Here is a 19379-nt window from a genome sequence, read left to right as displayed (position 1 = left end):
CAGGGTTCTTTCAAGATCTTGCCAGAACCCAGAAGCCCTGTGACCCCAATAAGTGAGACTTCAACAGGGGCAGTGGGGGTAGGCAGATGGCACATGTGGGCGGCCACCTTCCCATTTTGCCTCAGGTGGCAAAACTAGATGGACAGTCTCTAATAGTAGTAGTAATAATAACATAATTAATAATAATAATAAAATAATAAAAATAATCATCCTCACTAGCAGAAATCTATTACAGCAAGGAGTGGGTTGGGAACTAGGGTACTAATCTGCTATCTTTTTCCTTGCAAGGAATTATTTTTAACATGCCATTGAAAAATGACATCCCTGACCTGCACTCTGAATTAATACAGCCCACTCCCCTGCTTCCATTCTGCTACACACGCAGACTGGGCTTTCCTTTTGTTCTGTCCATGAGGTAATTGCTGCTTAGCTCTGTATCTTTCTTATACTCCTCCGCCTTTTCCCTGTCAGCTTCTCACTGCCTTCCTCAGTCTCCGGTCTCCTCTGCTATGTATCAAACATTTGTCATAACTTCTTTGATTTTTCTGAAGCGCCTGAAATAGAAAACCCAGCATTGTCTGCTTTTCAGTATAACTATGCTTCAGACGGCGTTACTGCTCACCGGGAAAAGAAAGACAGTATGTGGTTCTATGCGCTAAATTCTGACAGGTTCTCTCTTTTATTCCTCAGGACTTGCAGATAGAGCGAGAAAGGGCTGTGTACAATATATCTGGCGGCTGTACGGCCCTCATTGTGGTGTGTTTGCTAGGAAAGCTCTATGTGGCAAACGCTGGCGATAGCAGGTAGGCACAATTCTTCACGTTTCTTGGTAAGTTAAGAACATGTAAGAAAAGAACCACGGGCCCATCTAGCCTGGCGTCCTGTTCTCACAGTGGCCAACCCGATACCTATAGGAACACAGCAAGCATCTCCTGAGCAGAACTGAACTCTCCTCTCAGTAAGCAGCAGCTACCAACCTGCTGGAAGCTAGCATGATGACTCAGTCCTGTCTGGTGAATGTTGAAATATCTAACCCATCATCTATCAAGTGCTCTGGTGTCCAAACTGTCAAAGTGCATTGGTGTCAGGAGTCCTGGAATACAGCAAATCTAGATGAGATTTTTCCTGCTGCGAGGATGGAGCACAGGAAAGTTTTTCTCAGATGGAAAGCAAGTGTCCTGTTGTACAATCCAGGATACATTCCAAAAAAACGAGGTGGCTTCTTTTGAACCTGATGAAGAGCTAATATGACCCTTTTTTATTCACACATTAGATGGTCTTAGCTCATTCTTGGCTTTTGACATATAAAGGCAACTGGTTTATACGGTAACAATCTATACCTGAATCTTATCCAAAGTCTCTTACTGTGTCTTCTTGGCAAACGTCTCCTTTCCTGAGATGGGTGGAGGAGAGTACTTTCCAGTCTGTTCTTTTTCAAAGGGGTTGATCTCAAGGTCAAAGCATTGATTTTCTGTCATTCGGAAATTGCATAAAGAAATGCAGGCACCAACCTCAGCAATGTTCTTTCAGCCTTTCCTTCCCTACTGCAGCATTACTGTTTACTGTTCCGTTAATGTTTCAGCAGTGCCTTACAGTGCTAGGTACAATGCACTGTACAGTGGTACCTCTGGTTAGGAACTTAATTCGTTCCGGAGGTCTGTTCTTAACCTGAAAGTGTTCTTAACCTGAGATACCACTTTAGCTAATGGGGCCTCCTGCTGCTGCCACGCCGCCGCATGATTTCTGTTCTCATCCTGAGGTAAAGTTCTTAACCTGAGGTACTACTACTGGGTTAACGGAGTCTGTAACCTGAAGCGTTTGTAACCCGAGGTACCACTGTAATGCATGTGCATTATAAGCTCTTGACTAAATTATTGCTGTTACAGTAAAGAATTTACAGCTCTGCTGTAATAGCTGTTACACATCTGTAGCCAGAAATTTGTCGTTTTGGATCAATACACAATTCAACCCCTCTTGCCTTTTTCTAATTAGCCACTTCTCCTTTGAATATTTTACTTATCTGCCTCCTTGCACCATTATTTCCTCTTGCTGCAGCCTCGCATATTGGCCCATTGCTTCAGTATGTGGATCTTTTCCTTCAGTAGGCAGAATGTTTTTTGAGAATTCTGTGATGTCACAGCAGCTCACACTGTGATTGGAGAGGGAGCTTGCAGACCCACAGGGTAGTGGAGCAGGATCATGGAGGAATGCAACTCTGGTACTTTTCACACAGCAGGAGCTATGATATGGTATCACTGCTTTTGCTTGGGCACCCTGTGTAACTTCCAAAACAAGGATGCTTGCTTGGTTAATGGATGTGTTTTAAGTGCCAGGGAAGATAACCAGTTTCAGGTGGCATCCGGGAATTCAGATGACACACAGCAAACACCGTCACTTCTTTACCTCCCACCATTGCAATGTATTCTAGGAGAATTCTGTTTGTAGAGTAAGCATAAAGGATCCCTTCGCATCCCTAGACAACTGGGTAGCTGATTTGCAAGCTGCTCATGCTTGAATTCAGAACAAATTGATTTTCAGCATTGCTTGCATTGCTTGACAGGTATGTCCTAGCCCAGCAAACTGTTTGCTGGCTTGCATACTCATTTGCTTATCTGGGCTTGTCTCCGTCCACTGCATCTTTTGAGGTATTGAAAGTGGGGAAAAAATAAAAATAACTGGAGGCTACTATGATTAGATACTGGCTTCATTCCATCCCTCCTACCAATTCTGCCCTTGCTTTGCACCTGCCAACACTAAACTGTCCACTCTTCTGGTTTAGCACTCCAGTGAAGAAACAAAAGAATAATAATCTCCCATTAAGGTTTTCCCTAACAAACACATGAAACGAAAAAGTTGTCGTTACTTATGACTGGTTCATACAAATAAACTTTGTTTATTTTAATATATGGTTATGCTATTGGACATGTAAACAAACAGAGAAGCTGTGTGTGTTTTTGTGTGTGTGTGCGTGTGTGTGTGTAGGTGTGTAGAGGAATTTACCCAATCTATAGAGACTCCTTTATCCATTTTTCATGTGTGCCCCTGCTGTTTCTCCAAGTTACCACAATTTAAGGAGATGCCTTCCATCATTCCCCTATGTGGTCATTTGGGTTCATGTGAGATCTTCTCCACGCAGCTGTGTGGTGCCACCACACCTGGTGGCTGCCTGCTTGGATTTGACCCATGAGAGGGCCTTTTCATGGAAGGTTGTGGAATGGTCTCTCTGGTAAGGTGCATCTGTCTCTCTTCTTATTGATGAGGGAATTAAAAAATGGCTGAAAGTGCTGGTTGAAAGAATGTCTATCTATCTATCTTCTATCTGTCTGTCTGTCTGTCTATCTATCTATCTATCTATCTATCTATCTATCTATCTATCATCTATCTATCTATCTACTATTATAGATGTGTTTGCCATCCTGGCATCCTTGAGAATTAAGGATAGGATATAAATTGAATAAATAATTATAATATAATAATGTAATCCAAGTGGAGAAAATCAACACAGATTCTTTGTTTGAACGGTGCCTCAGCCTCCATACTACTACATATTACAAGTAAGCAAGCCAGTGGTTTTTAAACCATTACTAGAAAACAGCAATGTAATTGTTTGTTTAAGGCAGTGGTTTTCAACCAGTGTGCCATGGCGGGCAGCACTGGCCTCTGTCCCTCTTTCCTTCCCTCCCTCCTTGGATGCATCTCTGCCTCCCAAAGGCTTGCACAGCTGTTTATTGCAGCAGCCCTGGCTACAAGCTCCACAGGCGAAGGGTGGCTCTGGGAGGCACCTCTCTTTGGGACGGGGGGGGCAGCTCAGAGACCAGGGGAGGCAGCAGCTGTTGCCCAGGCGACTCCCAAGGAATAGGGGAGAGAAGGCTGAGGGAACACTCCACAAGGGAGGGTGTTCGAAAAACGGTGAGAGGCTGCTGGCTCTGCAGGCAAGTGGTGACATAACTGGGTTCCTGAGCCCCACACGGGTGCCACAGAAAGAATGTAGTTGGTTAAAGGAGCTGTGGGCTCAAAAAGGTTGAAAACATCTGATTTAAGAGATTTTATAAACATCTAAGTAAAATGATTATTGCCAATATACAGATAAAATCAGCAGACTTTTAAATAACAAAATTATATGCCTGGATATGCTTGCTAAAAGAAAAGTTTTTAGCTTATTTTCAGCTGCTCCTTTATGTTCTGTAAACAATCAGTGGATGCCGTCCAGGCATGATTCTGTGTACATGTTTAGCTGCCATAGTAAGCAAACGGCTGGGGGAGAGGGAGTTTTTCTTTAGCCTTCAGTTTCCTCTGCTTTGGTTGCTTTCTGACCCATATAATGAAAATCTACTTGTATCGACATAATGTAGTCCCCTTGCCTTATTCTGTCCATCTGCTCAGTTGCCCACTTTCCTCCTCCTCCTCCTCCTCCTCCTCCTCCTCTTCTTCTTCTTCTTCTTCTTCTTCTTCTTCTTCTTCTTCTTCTTTTGCAATTGGCACATATTGGATTCCTCTTCATAGAAGCCAGATGCTTCAAGCTCACCTGCGTGTTCAACTGCCTGTTGACAAAATGAGCACAACCTCCCTGTGGCTCGGAATTCATAACACACTGTCAAACAGAGTTTTCCAAATGGTTTCTCTCTGTCACTTCTTGCCAGATTTTAGTATACCTTATAAAAATGTGCAGTTCAGTCTTCTCTTTCAGATCGTTTCTGGCTGAAAAGGTGTGCAATAGAATCAGGGCACGCTGTGAATACTCCTTTAACGGGGAGGAAAATTTCCTGTTGTTTTGATCATAGGAATACCAATAGGCCCAACTTGTGTCTTCCTTACATTCATCAGTTCAGCTCAGTAGTCTTTTTTCTTTTTAAAGTTGTGAACCATAGCAAAAACAACAAAAAAGTGATGGGGGGGGGACCATGGTTGGCACCAGTGTTATATTAAAGAGATGTGAGGATCCCATTAAGACTCAAATAATAAATGGATCAGTGATTATGAGCCAAATTTGTGAGCATCCCCACTGCAAAGAAGATTTACGTTTCAAAAAGTATACTGTTTGTTCCAGGACTTGAAACATATGAGGGTGGTTTAACTAAGAGGTAAGGCTGACAAAGAAATGAAAGGGAAAGTGCACAATTCTGAGACTGGCCCCTGATTTGCAAAGAGCTCTGGATCACATCCAAGTCAGCAATTTGAACATGGGTGGGACAGTCATAAGGTTTGAAATACTGGAATTTATTTGGAATTTATTACTTGTATCCTGGTTTCTCATCCATTAACATGTTATTGCCATCATATCCCTATGATTGTCTCCACAAGCACAAAGTGGTATAAAAGCTCTTTTAAAAACAGCAACTGGAACTCAGCGCCGTCGTTACCTCGGGGTGCAAGCGGTGTGGGGCACCTGGGCACTGAATTCTGGGGGGGGGGGCGCCAGGTGCCCATCGCTGAAACCGCTTAAGCTCTTAACCTGTTATGAAATAATAAATAATTTTGATCAAGCTAGAAAAACAAAATACATATATACCTAGGTATTACCAAAATGTATACCTACTGTTTCGCTAAAGGGCTTTCGACTTTGTGCATTCATTTACCAAAGACGTGCCGTGCCAGTGGCGGCGCTTGTCATTCACAATGGCGGTGCTTGTCAGACATGGGGGTGCTTGGCGGATCTTTGCACCCCGTCAGCGCATATGCTAAAGACTCCCCTGCTGGAACTTGTACTTGCAGGTTTCCCTACAGTAACTTTCTTGATGGGACTTGAGTATGAATCACACATCTTGTTTTCTTCTTAATGTAGACCAAGGATGTACCATATCACTCCATTTAATTGTTTGAAACAATATGTGTCTTTCTGTAACGTATTATGCTAAAAATACTAACAAGACACTTAATCTGAAAGATGTATCTTCGGGCTGAAAGATGTATTGTTCAAGATGGAGCACCTTATGTAGGGATATTTAATCACTGAGGGCCCTTCAGTTAATGTTGATGTTCTCATCTCACCAACATAAGTCAGCCTGCCTCATCTAGCAGTGGTACTACAGAATCTGACTGCATATTTGTAAAATGTCAGTACAGAGTATGACAGATTGAGTCGCCTTGGCTCTTAGAATCCAGTAGTTTTCATATCTAGATATTTCCTTCAAAAACATATTTAAGGGTTTTGAAGTACACGGTTCTGTCAGTTCAATCCTGCCTTGAAATGAAATGATCAAATTTCTGCATTAATTTAGGACATAACGCTTCTAGTGGCCAGTTTGGTTGATTTAATCATTCTGCCAGACTCTAAATATATAAATGTTAATGATGGAAGAATGTTTTTGCAAATGCCTTACCAGGTCTGGATCCCACCTCTGAAGGCCACAGAAAATTTACGAAGCCGGATAGTGTTTCTTTAACGCTCTTAACTGCTCAATCTCTCAGTAGATTGTACTTTTCATTGACTGCATTTTAAAGTAATTGTCAAAGTGCCTCTAAAGTGTGGTTGTGTGTGTGTTGAATTGATAGTCCGTGAATCAAAAAACATTTCTACAGAAAGGGTTTGTCGTCGTCAGCAGTAGAAGTGCTGCTGGCAGAGTCTGGATGAGACTGGGCAGGCATCTGCTGAGACTGATTAGAGGCCAATTCAAATGTCATAACAGCGACATAGCAGCTGCTGAATAGCACATAGCCACATGAGTCTGCCACATGGCCCACGCAGAGCCTTTAACAGGGTCTGTCCAGTGATCAAAGCTCTTAGTTGATGGTTATCTCCTCCTAATTCTAAATTTATTTAAGGCTTATTGAATTTCAGGTTTAACAGTTGCAGTAACAGCAACAAACTTCAGTCATCCCTCCTTCCTCTGCCCACAACAAAACATCAGCTTAACCCATGACGTTCAGTTTACTTGGAAGTGCCAGGCAAAGAACCTCAAGTGTAACTGGTACACATGCAATGATAGCCATAAATGTGAGCACAAAGGTGAAAGGCTTCTGGGACAACCTGTTGACCCAAGTTTGTGGAATCCTGTCTTCAGGAGAACCAGAAGCATGCCCTTCAGCTTCAGCCTGGGAGATCAATACTTTATATCCAAATAATATGCTCTTTGAAGCCAGCATTCAACCTGACTCTGAATCCACACATGTACATTATCTGCCTACCAACCAACTGCACCATTCAAATGCTGCAAGCATTATGCATGAAACCACTCCTAAAAGTTCTACTTTACTTAATTCTTCTCTTTCCTTTTGCCTGTTTGTCCATCCTGTAGTCACCTCATGCCGTTTTCACTTGACTGATACAGCTAGGATTTGCTCTTGTCTGCCTACTCACGGTATCAAAACTCTTACTATTTCTATCATAGACTCATGCAACATCCTCCTTGTTGCTCTCCCTGTCACTGAGCTTTCTGTCTCCAGTGTTGCTGGCCATCGTACATTTGGCGTTTTCCCTACTTATCTCCTCCCCCCAGTGTATGTATATGATGTATACAATATAATTAAAAATAATTCAACATTATATTTTTAATATGGCTGACTTCACTGGCTTCCTTGTCCTTCCTTTTCAGCTTACCATATTTTGAAAATGTCTGCAGAACTTCTTTATCTCTTGCTTTCTCTTTTCCCTTCTTTTTCTACGTTATGTTCCCTTACCGTTAAGAAATCCTTTTTGCGTTCCTCATTGCTTGCTTCTCCCTACTGCAGAAATGCCCTTAAAATTGACATCTCACTCTCTTGGTCCATTAGTACATTCAAGTGCCTCTTCAAAACACATTTTTTCCACTTTTCAACCAGCATTTTCTGGATGATGTTCTTTTGCCTTCCTCCATCATGCCTTTGATCAGATTGTAAGCCTGAGGAGATAGTCCATTTCACTTTTCATTTTTGTACTATGCCTAATGGTCTTAGGTGTTGCTGTTGTCGTGCTTGATAAAACAAATAGTTGTATTTCTGAGTATGGCTATTTTAAAAAATCTATATATTCCATTTTCTAAAATTCTATCTTCAGTTTTACTCTGGGCACAATCAATCAACCACTTATACCCTTTGGATAACTCCTGTTTTTCTTAATATTCCTATGGTTAGCTTACAATTTCAAGTTGGGTGGCATTTTCTGAAGCTTCATCACTGGGCTACCTTGTCCAAACAGGCTGACCTTTTGAAAAACGCTCTCACTTCTTGGAACTGGCTTGTTCACAGGCAGTAATTGCATTCAGATAGATGGGCACAACAGCAACATATTTAATCACAAGTTGTACCTATGTTTTCCAGGAAAGAACCAATAAAGATCTGGAGCTACGATATTTTTATTACAGAGCAAGAAGGTTTCATGGTGAATGGAAGGAGGTGATGGAAATGTAGTAGGGTACTTCATGTATTTTGCTTAATGAGAGTGCCTGAGTTATAATAAATGGTTTTAAAACAAAAACACATAACACACATTTTTGTGTGTGATTATACAGCCTTCTTGAACCCTAGTCCCCACCATATATTTTGGACTACAGCTCCCATCAACATTGGCTGGTGCTGATGGGACTTATAGTCCAAAACAGTTGCTAAGCACTAGGTTGGTGATGTGCAATCCAATATAATAATTAATTTCATTGAAAATTCAGGATCATTTTTAAAAATCCAGTCATCTATAAAATAATGTAGGCTGAGAAAAAAATTAGGTTGACTCTCAAGGTATGGCAGGCATATCTACTCTCTTGTCCTTAGAGTCTGTATGTTCTTTGGTTCTTTTTCCCCCTTCTGAAATGATAAAACAGCTTTTCCCTCCAGGCTTTTAAAAAGAAAAATACCCTGGCCTGGATCCAAAGAACTGTGCAGTTTGTTCAGTGTGACTGGGAGGTATTTGAACATATGTTTTTCAAAACACCATGCCCACCCCGAATTCTGTATGGCAAACCTCTCCAGAAATGAAGGGGCATTTCAAAATCAGTTTGAAGGCATGGCAAGGGGCGGAGGTGGTCTGCCATTGAAAGTAGAAAGTAAAAGCAAACAATCCTGTTGGGTATTAAAGCTGCTCATTGGATTCCAGCCACTAAGTGTCATTTTCAGAGATTTTGTTTGCCCTTCTCGCCAGTGAAATACAGCTTTAGGTGCATTATGATTTCGTGCAAGTCTTTGACATTTTAAATATTTGTGAAACATTGAATCCAAGTGAAATACATTAGTACTCTACCTTTGCTTTAAACCATTATTTCAATGATTGTGCTTGCAGAGAAAAATGGAAAGTGTAGAAAAGGGTGCATTGGACTTTTGTTGTGTTACTCAGTGTAGTATCACTCCTCCTGCTCCTCTGGTCATCTGAGACCATTTCAAAATAGATTTTATGGGTCCAAGAAGTAAAAACAAGCAAACTGAAACAACCTTTGGGTAGCCAGTCACTCTTGAGAATAAATCTTTCTTTGGTCATTCCAGGTTACTTCCACAGTATTAACTTCTCCCAGATCACAATGCCCTACTTCTGTTCTGTTTTACTTTGTGTGATCATTTTCTTATGCATGAGAACTGCATAAGCATTTCTAAGCTCCTTATAGATAAAAGGTTTTCACTCAAGAGTAGACACACTGAAATTAATGACCATGACCCACTTAGGTCATTACTTACTTAGGACTTGTTATTGATTTTGATGGGTCTCTACCCATGTGTGTGTGTGTGTGTGTGTGTGTGTTAGTCAGTTGCTCTAGACTCTAGAGAACAAGGGACGAAGCAAGTCCTGTATAAATTGCTGGTGAGACGATTCCTCTGCTTCGCATAAAACCATAATGCAATATTTCAAATGAATGAAAGACTTACATCTGATCCACCTATTGTTGAATCAGATTGTTAGTTCAGACATAAGGAGAACAAACCTAGGCAAGCCTTAAGTTTTTCCTCTCTCACCCTCCACCGGTGGGGCTGCAAATAGGAGATAAAAGGCTCTCATTTTAGATTAACTGCAGCTTGTTGTATCAGCTGAACCTGGATAAGCTGCTGTTCATTTTAACTATTGTTAGTGGGGGGAAAGCTTAACATCAAACCATAATTAATTACACTTGCTTGTTTTCCTTATCTACTTAAAATTAACCACAGTTTAGTCACAGTTTAGCATGTTATCAAACTCTAAACTAAAACAGAAACAGAACCAACTGATAGGAGTTATATAGTAGGGTTGCTGAATTTCAGAAAGTGAAAATCTGGGCACAAAAGTTGTGGCCCTACGCCCAGTTTTTCCCATACATTTTGGCAGATTTTCGGAAATTCTGCCTGGATGCTATTTGCAAAAAAGACAAATCCTGGTTATGTCCAGGAAATTCCAGACATATGGCAGCCGTAGGTTATAATCCAAAACTTGCTGAGAAAGGCAATGCTAAAGGTAAAGGGACCCCTGACCATTAGGTCCAGTCACGGACAACTCTGGGGTTGCGGCGCTCATCTCACTTTACTGGCCAAGGGAGCCGGCATTTGTCTGCAGACAGCTTCTGGGTTATGTGGCCAGCATGACTAAGCTGCTTCTGGCAAACCAGAGCAGCGCACAGAAACACCGTTTACCTTCCCGCTGGAGCGGTACCTATTTATCTACTTGCACTTTGACGTGCTTTCGAACTGCTAGGTTGGCAGGAGCAGGGACCGAGCAACGGGAGCTCACCCTGTCGTGGAGGTTCGAACCGCTGACCTTCTGATCGGCAAGTCCTAGGTTCTGTGGTTTAGACCACAGCGCCACCTGCGTCCTCTTCTCCTTCATAGCCCCTCCCTTTTCTTGCAATTTTCTGCCTTCCCTTTCTCTGAGCAAATAATGGGCCAGACTACACAAAGAGGTAAAACTTGTAAACATAAAGAAGAATGAACTTCCAACTATTAGGATGCAACAAACATCCTGACTGCACTATTGGGGCAGTTACCTTTCAAGGTCATATAAGATCAAATTATAGCTTTTTGTCTGATGTCTCCTTCATAAGGATTTAGAGTGACAGTTATATCATGGAAATAACAGGAAAATGCCCATTGCTCGAGAAGATTTTCTTTTCCCATTGGTGTTTGCGGGTAGGCTTTTCTGAGATGAGAGGGAGAGAGACAGTTCAGTTATCAATCATCCCATTTCCTGTCTCCCTTGGCAGGTACCTAGTTAAATTTTTGTTTAGACAGGATTTGCTATGCCATCTCCATTTGCTGCTAGAATGGTTATGTTCTGACATGACATACAACTGGAAAGCAACTTATATGAGTCATCTGAAGCCAGACGGTTTACAGCACACCAGACACCACAGAGATACCGCAGCATACATTGGTTTGTCCTCTAATCTGTGCTATAATGTCCCCTAGGCAAATAGGCTTTTCTTAATGTTTGGATTAAATACAATGGAAAAGTAGTGTGTCTGGTAATTTTAGTAATACACTGTTGGGTCTAGGCTTTTTAAAATACGGACCCAAAGGGACTGCTCTCCTTCACTCCCTAACTGTGTGTTGTTGTTTTTTATATTGCAGGGCAATAATAATCAGAAATGGAGAAGTCATTCCAGTGTCTTCAGAATTCACTCCAGAAACAGAACGTCAGCGTCTTCAGTATCTGGTAAGATTTGGATTAGTGGGTGGTGGTGTTCATTGAGCTATCACCTTCTCAGCTCTTATCTGAAATGAATCTTGTACTGCCCTTCTGGAACTATATTGTTATCCCACACTTCAGCCAAAAAAGGCTGAAGAAATGTGGGTGAAAATACCCTGCTGTCAGGCTTACAGGCTTACATACAAAAGGAAAAGGAATTGGGATGGAGGAGGAAGGAAAAGCAAACTCGGTCACGATTTCTTAGTCACAGAGTTCTTGTAATGACTAGCCGTAATGGAAAGATTTTCAAGATGAGGAGGAACTAAAAGTTACTGGTCTTTTAGCAAAGCTGATGCAGAGATGTGCTGCCCCATTCCCATCAGGCTGTAGGAAAGGGGATCTGCACTACATTTTGAGTTGGCAAGTAGGTATTAGGGCTGGTTGAGAACTGATTTTCAATATTGCAATATATCACCAGCTGAACATCGTGATATATCGATATATCATGATACCTGAAATAAGGAAGGAACTACGCAGAGGCAAGCAGGACAATGTCCTGGCAATTGCTAATGCTTAAGGGTCTAAAGACAGCATCTTAAAAAGTAGTCACTTTCAACAGCAGGCAAGCCAACATGCATCCAAATGAGACTTTTGGTTTTGGGCTTGGCTTCCAAATGGTAGTGAATACAAATAATTTGAGACTGCCAGCAGGTCTGCTAGGAGGCAGATGCAGCAGTGGCAGAAACAGCTTGCCACGACTGTGGTACGTTTCAGCAGTAGCGGTGACAACCTGCAAGGCCTTGTGGTGGTGATAGAGAGTGACAGCAATAGCAGCAGTGGCCTGTGAGGACTCATGGCAGTCTGGCAGTCCAAGATTATTTGCATTTGACTCATCACCATACTTTGGATTGTCCTCATTACCACCATTTGGTAGCCAAGCCCCAAACCAAAAGTCCTGTTGTGATGCATTTTGGCTTGCCTGCTGGTGAAACCGAGTGTGTGATTATTGATAATATAGTCATTTATCCGTTTTAGTTCCCTACGTACTAGCAGTTGCCAGGACATTGTTCTGTTCGCCTCCGTATAGTTCACATCCTTATTTCAGACATTGTGGTAGATTGCATTGTTTAGCTGGTGATACTGTTAGGTTTACCTGGTGGTAACCTTGCAATGTTTAGCTGGTGAGTTATTGCGATGTTGGAAACCAGATACCGCCTAGCCCTTAAACACATTGTCATTGGCGATATATTGCCAGCTCAAATATTATGAAACAATTATCACGTTGTGAACTTTTAACCTGTTTTGTATGATATATTGATATATTGCCCAGCCCTACTGGGTATCAATAATAGTGATACATTTAGGCTTACTCTGAGAAAGGGTACTTTGGATCTTTCAGAACTGACAGTTAACCCAATTTATTATGCTCTCCAGAATTGGCAGATATTGGAAGGGCAACCCGGCAATGGTCATCCTTGCCCTTTCAGCTGCCATTGTGGGTATAAGAAAACACGCACCCTAAAATCCCTTTTGTCAGGCTGTGGCATCTGGCCTGTGCCTTAAATTCCACCAGTGCAACTGGCACTTCAGGCAGATGCTCCAAACCAGCCTGTTTCTCCCCGTCTCTGAAACTTGACTCTGAAACTTGACTTTAAAACCAGCGTGTCATCATTAGTGTCCTCTCCCACTGTGCCCAGAAGCTGATGGGGACAAGCTTGTATAGGCCAGATGGCCTTTCCTTTCTCAGAAATGCTCGCTCTGAGTAGAACAATGCTTCGCTGGCTATAAATGCTGAAAGAAATGTGTGTGGTTGTGGTGATTGCGGGGAGGCGACTATATTCTTCTGTGCCCTGATTATATTGCTGTTTACATTGCCAGAGTCTGAAACATTTCAGAGGGAAGAGCTACTTTTGGAGTCTCGTTTTTCACAGTGATGAATACAAAGCATCTGCAATAAATATTTATGCTGCCTGCATTTGCAAAAAAAAAAAAACCCCAACGTGTTTGTCTTTTAAATTAGCAGGGATCTGTAGCATCTTGAGAGTGGGGTTTCATTTGAAGAAAGCAGAGATAAAACATTGCCTGAGAGGGTCTTTCCCCCCTTCAGCCTCTTTTGATGTTCATTCTGGTTAGATCTGAAAATAGCAGCTGCCTTGAAAAATATTTATGCTACTTCCCCTAACTCTTTTCTTTACCTTTGTTTGTTTACTGCATCTCCGTATGTAGCAAATGCACTTGGGTTATGGCTATCACGTTCAAAGGAAGTAGGTGGGAGATACCAGAAGTGTGAAACCACATTAGAGAGATCCTTTCAAATGCACTGGAAGTAACATGTAGAAGATAATTTTAGGACCGTTGGTATTTCTGACCAGTTCTCACCTACTGCTGTTAGGTTTATGACTACGCTTGGTTTGTGGTCAGGAGTTTCAAGTACGGTACTCCTGCAATCAATGATTTCAAAAACAAATGTCAATACTTCTCCCAAGAGTATTCTGTACCACTTTTTAGATTTAGCATTTTTCACTCACGCACTTCTCCTTGCGGTTGTCTAAAATTGTTATAGCTTAATATTGACAGAACATTCTGCAAGGAAGAAATACATTTCAGAAGTCCTATCCTTAGATTTGATTCTCTCCTATCTCCATCCCTCCCCTTCCCTTCATATTTAATCTGCTTCTTTTCTTTGGTATCCTATTAAAGCAAGGTGCATGTGACTTGTTTCTTAATTTAATATTTCTTGCTAAACAGTTTGAGGATTTCTAAATGGAAAGGTAGGGTATAAATATTTTAATAAATAAAAGTGATTTTGTGCATATCAAAATTTATTTTTTTTAAATTGCTACAGAGAAGTGCCTGAGTATGTTCCCTTCTCCTCTTCCATTTAGCAGTTTCTGAAGAAAGCACATAAGATATTATTTGCAAATTATATATAAAAGCACTAAGCCTGTCCACAAATTGAAATATCAGTTTAGTTATTACAAGAAAAAAGAATATTATTGTATTACTTAGGCTCTTGTCAACAAGCAAGAGGAATCTCAAATAAGCCATTGAACCTATATGACTTGCAAAAAAAAGTTAGACCATAAATTTCTAGTATTTTACCAATCCCAGTTTTAGAAGTTGCTTTCTGTGTTCTAAGCTCTGAGCCATCTATGACTTATTTCCCACAGTTCTTCCATCATGGATTTGCATATTGACTCTTGTTGCAAGGAGGTCTTGTGGTTTTTCATCTTCCTTTTTAAAAAAATTAAATTTGTTTCCCAGTTGGAAACTTTACCTAGCTTCTTCCAAATTTATTATGAGCTCCTATTACAAACACTTGATAAATTAGCAAACTTTTTAAAAAAAACACAAATTAAAGTTAACTATCTCCATCCCCCCACACATATACCTACACACACAAGCAAACATTTTTCCCAATAGCTCTTTAGGTTTGCTTTAAGCACAGCAGCTGTTTTTAAAGACCAGGAAAACTTTTAACTGCCTTGGTTGGCTTAGATGAACTGGAACCATTCATGGAAAGCTGAGGGTATTAAAACTCCTGGTGACAATGCTGAACTAAGCAGATCTCCGGGTAATTTTGTTCGGTTTGCTTCATGCAAGCATGCGCTGTCCATTATTTCAGCGAATGTACTGATACTCTGACAAGTATGCAAATAGCTTGCATGTTTCCTTTAATTTGCTCATTTGCCGAGGACACTCAGGTTAAGCCAAGCTCAAACGCCATGTGCTTGTTCTTCTGTATTTATCGATACAGCAGTAAACCAGAAGTTAATACCCATGTTTTATTCTGAATGGCACCACATCTCAGAATCCCCATGTAAAACAGGTACTACGTAAACAGGTGGGGTATACAGGAAAGTTTATATAAAAAACCACCCCAGTATCTAGAAGCCTGAGCTGTACATGCTGTGTTCCAGCCTAGAACAGACCCATGTGTAGAACAGACGGCTGACCCAGTTTAATTTGATGGACTTTGATTGGACTGAATCCAGACATCCTTGTTCCCCTCCCTCCCAACACTTGGTCAATAGGACCTAGAAAAGCTAACGGTGCTGACAGTACAAAAGCCTAGAGCATTGTGCATGGTAGTAGCAGTGATTTATTATACGGTTAAAAACCAGCATGCTGTATCAAATACAACAAACAAAGCAAATACGAATAGGGATGAAACAAAGTAAAATAGAATGGTAGGCAAGCAAAACTGAAGATGTAGCAATTTAAAATAGAAACAGGAAGTCTGTGTAGACCCAGTAGGCGAGAACAACTGGCGTATCTTGTAGGCTGCTGCGCAAAATCTTGCAACTGGACAATTCCAAGTTAGAACCTCTAGGCATTCCTTCAAATAACGGGGCAGTTATCTTTATATCTTGGTAACAGGGGCAGCGTAAGAGAACATGGCTTATGATCTCTACCTCTCCATCATTATAGGGGCAGAGCCTTTTGTCTAAAGAGATTTTTATGTAGCGCCCATCTAAAATGGCAGTAGTGCATGCAGAATTCGAGGGCCAAAACTGGTGCCAAAGGTGATGGAAGAGCCACATTGCAATGCCTACCCTCAGCTATGTACAGTACCAGGTTTTATAGGCAAGTTGTCCTGAACTGCAAATAATTTGCAGAAGCACAGCAGTGGTGTAAGTTGAGGACAGAAGAGGTGACAAAATGTTTTTGCAGTAGTTCAAAGGTTTGAGGGTAGGGAGGGGGAGACTTATTATCCAGTGGAAGTTATTTAAGACTTTATAATAGTGGGCTTCTGAGATTTTGTTCATCATTTGTGTACAGTTACCACCTGTCAGGGTTACTTCCAGATCCTAGCTCACAGAGGATCACGCTAGCCAGCGATTGTTGATTAAAAGTCTTTATTGAGTTACAGTCTCCATTCTTGAGCTGCTGCGTGCAACCCTACGCCTTATGCTTAGGTCGGCGAAGCTCCTTCTGAGTCTCCGCCCCTTGCGCACCAACTTAATATCCTAGCCCTGCTCCACCTTTTCCGCCTGACAGTTCTCCTCTGGGTCCCTCTGCCCCCCTGGGTCTCTCCCTTCCGGGATTCTTCTGACGCTGACCCCCCTGACTCCCCTGTCTCCTTGCGCCGGGCTTTAGGACCTGGCTCTCTTTCCGGGCTGCCTACTGCGCCACCTTCCTGTGCATTTGAACTTGGCGCGCGCGCCCAACCTTCCACTTTCCGTCTAACCGTCACTTCGCTCCCCGATGAAGGTGTGGCCACTCCTGACTCGTGCCCTCCCTCCTGTTGTGAGCTGCCAGCGCTAGTTCCCAGGCGCTCTTCCTCTTCCCTACTCTCTGGCGGTGACGTAGGTCCCGATCTCCAACTGCTCCCCTCTGAGTCCCCTCTGGCTCTTTCTTCCTGGGGTGTCCCCCTAGTCTCCCCCCTTGCCCTTGCCACTGGTGCTCCTCTTTGTGAATCTTCTGATTCACTGGACAGACTCGGAGATCTCGGGTCGTCGTCGTCACTCATCCTTTCTTCTGCCTCCTCCCCCTCGCTCTCTGTTTCCTCCCTTGCCCTCGCCTCTGCTCCTGAACCCCTGACATCCATCCCCCCCTCAAAGCCCCCCCTTCCCCCCTCCCCTCCCTCCGGTGCGGGAACTGGGTGCTGCAGTGTCAAAGGGACGAATGTCGGGTACAGTTCGCTTCCCGTGGCCGGCCTCCATCCGCAGACTCCCGGTTCTTCCTCCCTGCTCTCGTCAACGACGGTCACCTCTGCTTCCATCTCCGTGCCGCCGTGCTCGAGACCCTGGTTGTCCCCGAAAAAGTCCATGTCGGTCTCTCCCTCGCTTCCTTCTGTAGGCGTAGCTCGTCCTGGACCCTCCAGCCACTTCCTGCGCCACTGCTCCTCTGGTCGATCATCCCACCAATACGAGGGTTCTGAGGCAGATCCCGAGGGTGACCCCTCCGGGGAACGGGCGTCTCATGTCGGTTCCTCATCCGAGTCGAACCCCCGGAACGTGCTGGCTGAAAGCGTGGGCGTGAAAAGCCAGTCGTCGAAAAAGTCCGCCGGCATTGGCCTATGGGGAAAGAGGGCATGAAACTCTTCCTTGAGCAGAGGTTCATCTAGAGCGTAGCCCGGCACCCAGCTGTTGGCATTGGCCGGGGTGCCCTCCTTAGCGAGAAGGTATTCTACCCCCTCTTCCCCCCATCTGGAGTCCAAAATCTCCGTGACTTCGTTGAGGCGCACCTCCTGTGCCACTCCCCGTTGCCTGGTTCCCTCTCGGAGCGGACTCGGCGCCGTGCCGGGTTCCTGAAACCTGTGCAGTGCCTTGTAGGAAGTGAGCACCGATCTGTGGAACACCGGATGCATTCTGGAACCCTCCGGAAGCGCCAGCCTGAAAGCCACCGGGTTGACCTGCTCTTCGACTTGGTAGGGCCCCAGTTGCTTATGCCCTAGTTTCTTCTTGGCCAACGACCTGGCCGGCACTGCGTGGGCTGCTAACCAGACCCAGTCTCCCACCTGGATCTCTTCGCCAACCCTTCTGTGTTTGTCTGCCTGCACCTTGTATGCGTGTTTGGCCAGCTCCAGGTGCCGCCGCAGCTGATCGTGAACCTCTTGCAACTCCGACGCGAACGCATCTGCTGTCTGCGGCTCCCCCTCCACCAGTCTTTCCAGTCCCGGGAAGGTTCTGGGGTGCCTCCCGTTGTTGGCGAAGAACGGCGTGACCCCCGTGGACACGTGCTTCGTGTTGTTGTAGGCGAACTCGGCGAGCGGCAGGTAATCCACCCACGTCGCAGGCTGTTGATTCGCATAGCATCTCAGGTACTGCTGCATGATGGCATTGACCCGCTCCGCTTGCCCGTTGGTCTGCGGGTGTCTCGCCGACGCCAGGTTGATCTTGACGTTTAGGAAGCCCATCAGCTTCTGCCAGAAGTTCGAGATGAACTGCCGCCCGCGGTCGGACAGAATAGACTGTGGCAGACCGTGAACCTTGAACACGTGGTCTATGAACAGTTTGGCGGTTTGTTCCGCCGTGGCCACCTTCGCACACGGGATGAAATGCGCCATCTTGGAGAACAAGTCCACCACCACCAGCACGGCCGTCTTGCCCCTCGAGCTGGGCAGATCCGTGACGAAGTCCAGGGCGACTCTCTCCCATGGCTCAACCGGAGTTTGCAGCGGTTCCAACAGTCCGGCCGGCGGTCTGTGCACTGGTTTGGCCCTCTGGCAGGTGTCGCACCTCGCCACGTAGTCCGCGACCTCCCCTCTCATTCCGGGCCACCAGAAATCCCTGGCGACTAATTCCACCGTCTTCTCCTTGCCAAAGTGCCCGGCAGTGGGCGCGTCGTGCAGCTGATGCAGTACCTTGGCGCGAAGTTCGTCTCCCGGCACGTAGATGGCCCCTTTGCGGATGAGCAATCCATCTCTCAGCTGGAACCCGTTGGTCGCTGCCGTGCCCCTTCGCATCTCAGCCATCTTTGCTTGCGCGAAAGAGTCATTCTGCAACGCTTGTCGCACCGCCTCCAGGTCCACTGTCGCCGCAGCGCACGCCCACACTGTTGGCGCGAAGATGTGCATGGCGGCCGCTGGCGTGGCGTCCTCCAGATACTGTGGCTTACGGGATAGCGCGTCCGCCATGATGTTGGTGTCCCCCGGGACATACTCTATTCGGAAGTCGAAATTCGCAAAGAACTCAGCCCAACGTATCTGCCTCTGGTTCAGGAACTGTGCCGTGCGCCAGTGCTCCAGATTCTTGTGGTCCGTGCAGACCTGCACCGTGTGCTTGGCTCCAATCAGGAAGTGCCTCCATGCTTTGAACGCTGCATGAATAGCCAGCAACTCCCTGTCCCAGATGGTGTAATTCTGTTCGGACTTGCTGAGCTTCCTGGAGTAAAACGCTCCGGGCCTCCAAACCCCCTGCGGGTCCTTCTGCAGCAGGACTGC

General features: G+C 44.3%; 1 protein-coding gene across 2 annotated transcripts in view; it reads left to right on the top strand.

Annotated features, from left to right (window-relative positions):
• Nucleotides 1-19379, top strand: part of PPM1H (protein phosphatase, Mg2+/Mn2+ dependent 1H) — a gene marked incomplete at its 5' end in the record, with an annotated part of 89993 nt that overhangs the window by 47464 nt on the left and 23150 nt on the right. For both annotated transcript variants that reach the window (XM_082239734.1, XM_082239735.1), the window contains 2 exons: nucleotides 691-803; nucleotides 11434-11518. In XM_082239734.1, the coding sequence (XP_082095860.1) occupies nucleotides 691-803; nucleotides 11434-11518 (198 nt within the window). The remainder of the gene's footprint in view (nucleotides 1-690; nucleotides 804-11433; nucleotides 11519-19379) is intronic.

The sequence above is a fragment of the Podarcis vaucheri genome (genome assembly GCF_965113315.1).
Source record: "Podarcis vaucheri genome assembly, chromosome: 10".
In the NCBI taxonomy this organism is placed as follows: domain Eukaryota; kingdom Metazoa; phylum Chordata; class Lepidosauria; order Squamata; family Lacertidae; genus Podarcis; species Podarcis vaucheri.
This window is presented reverse-complemented; position numbering and strand designations above follow the sequence as displayed.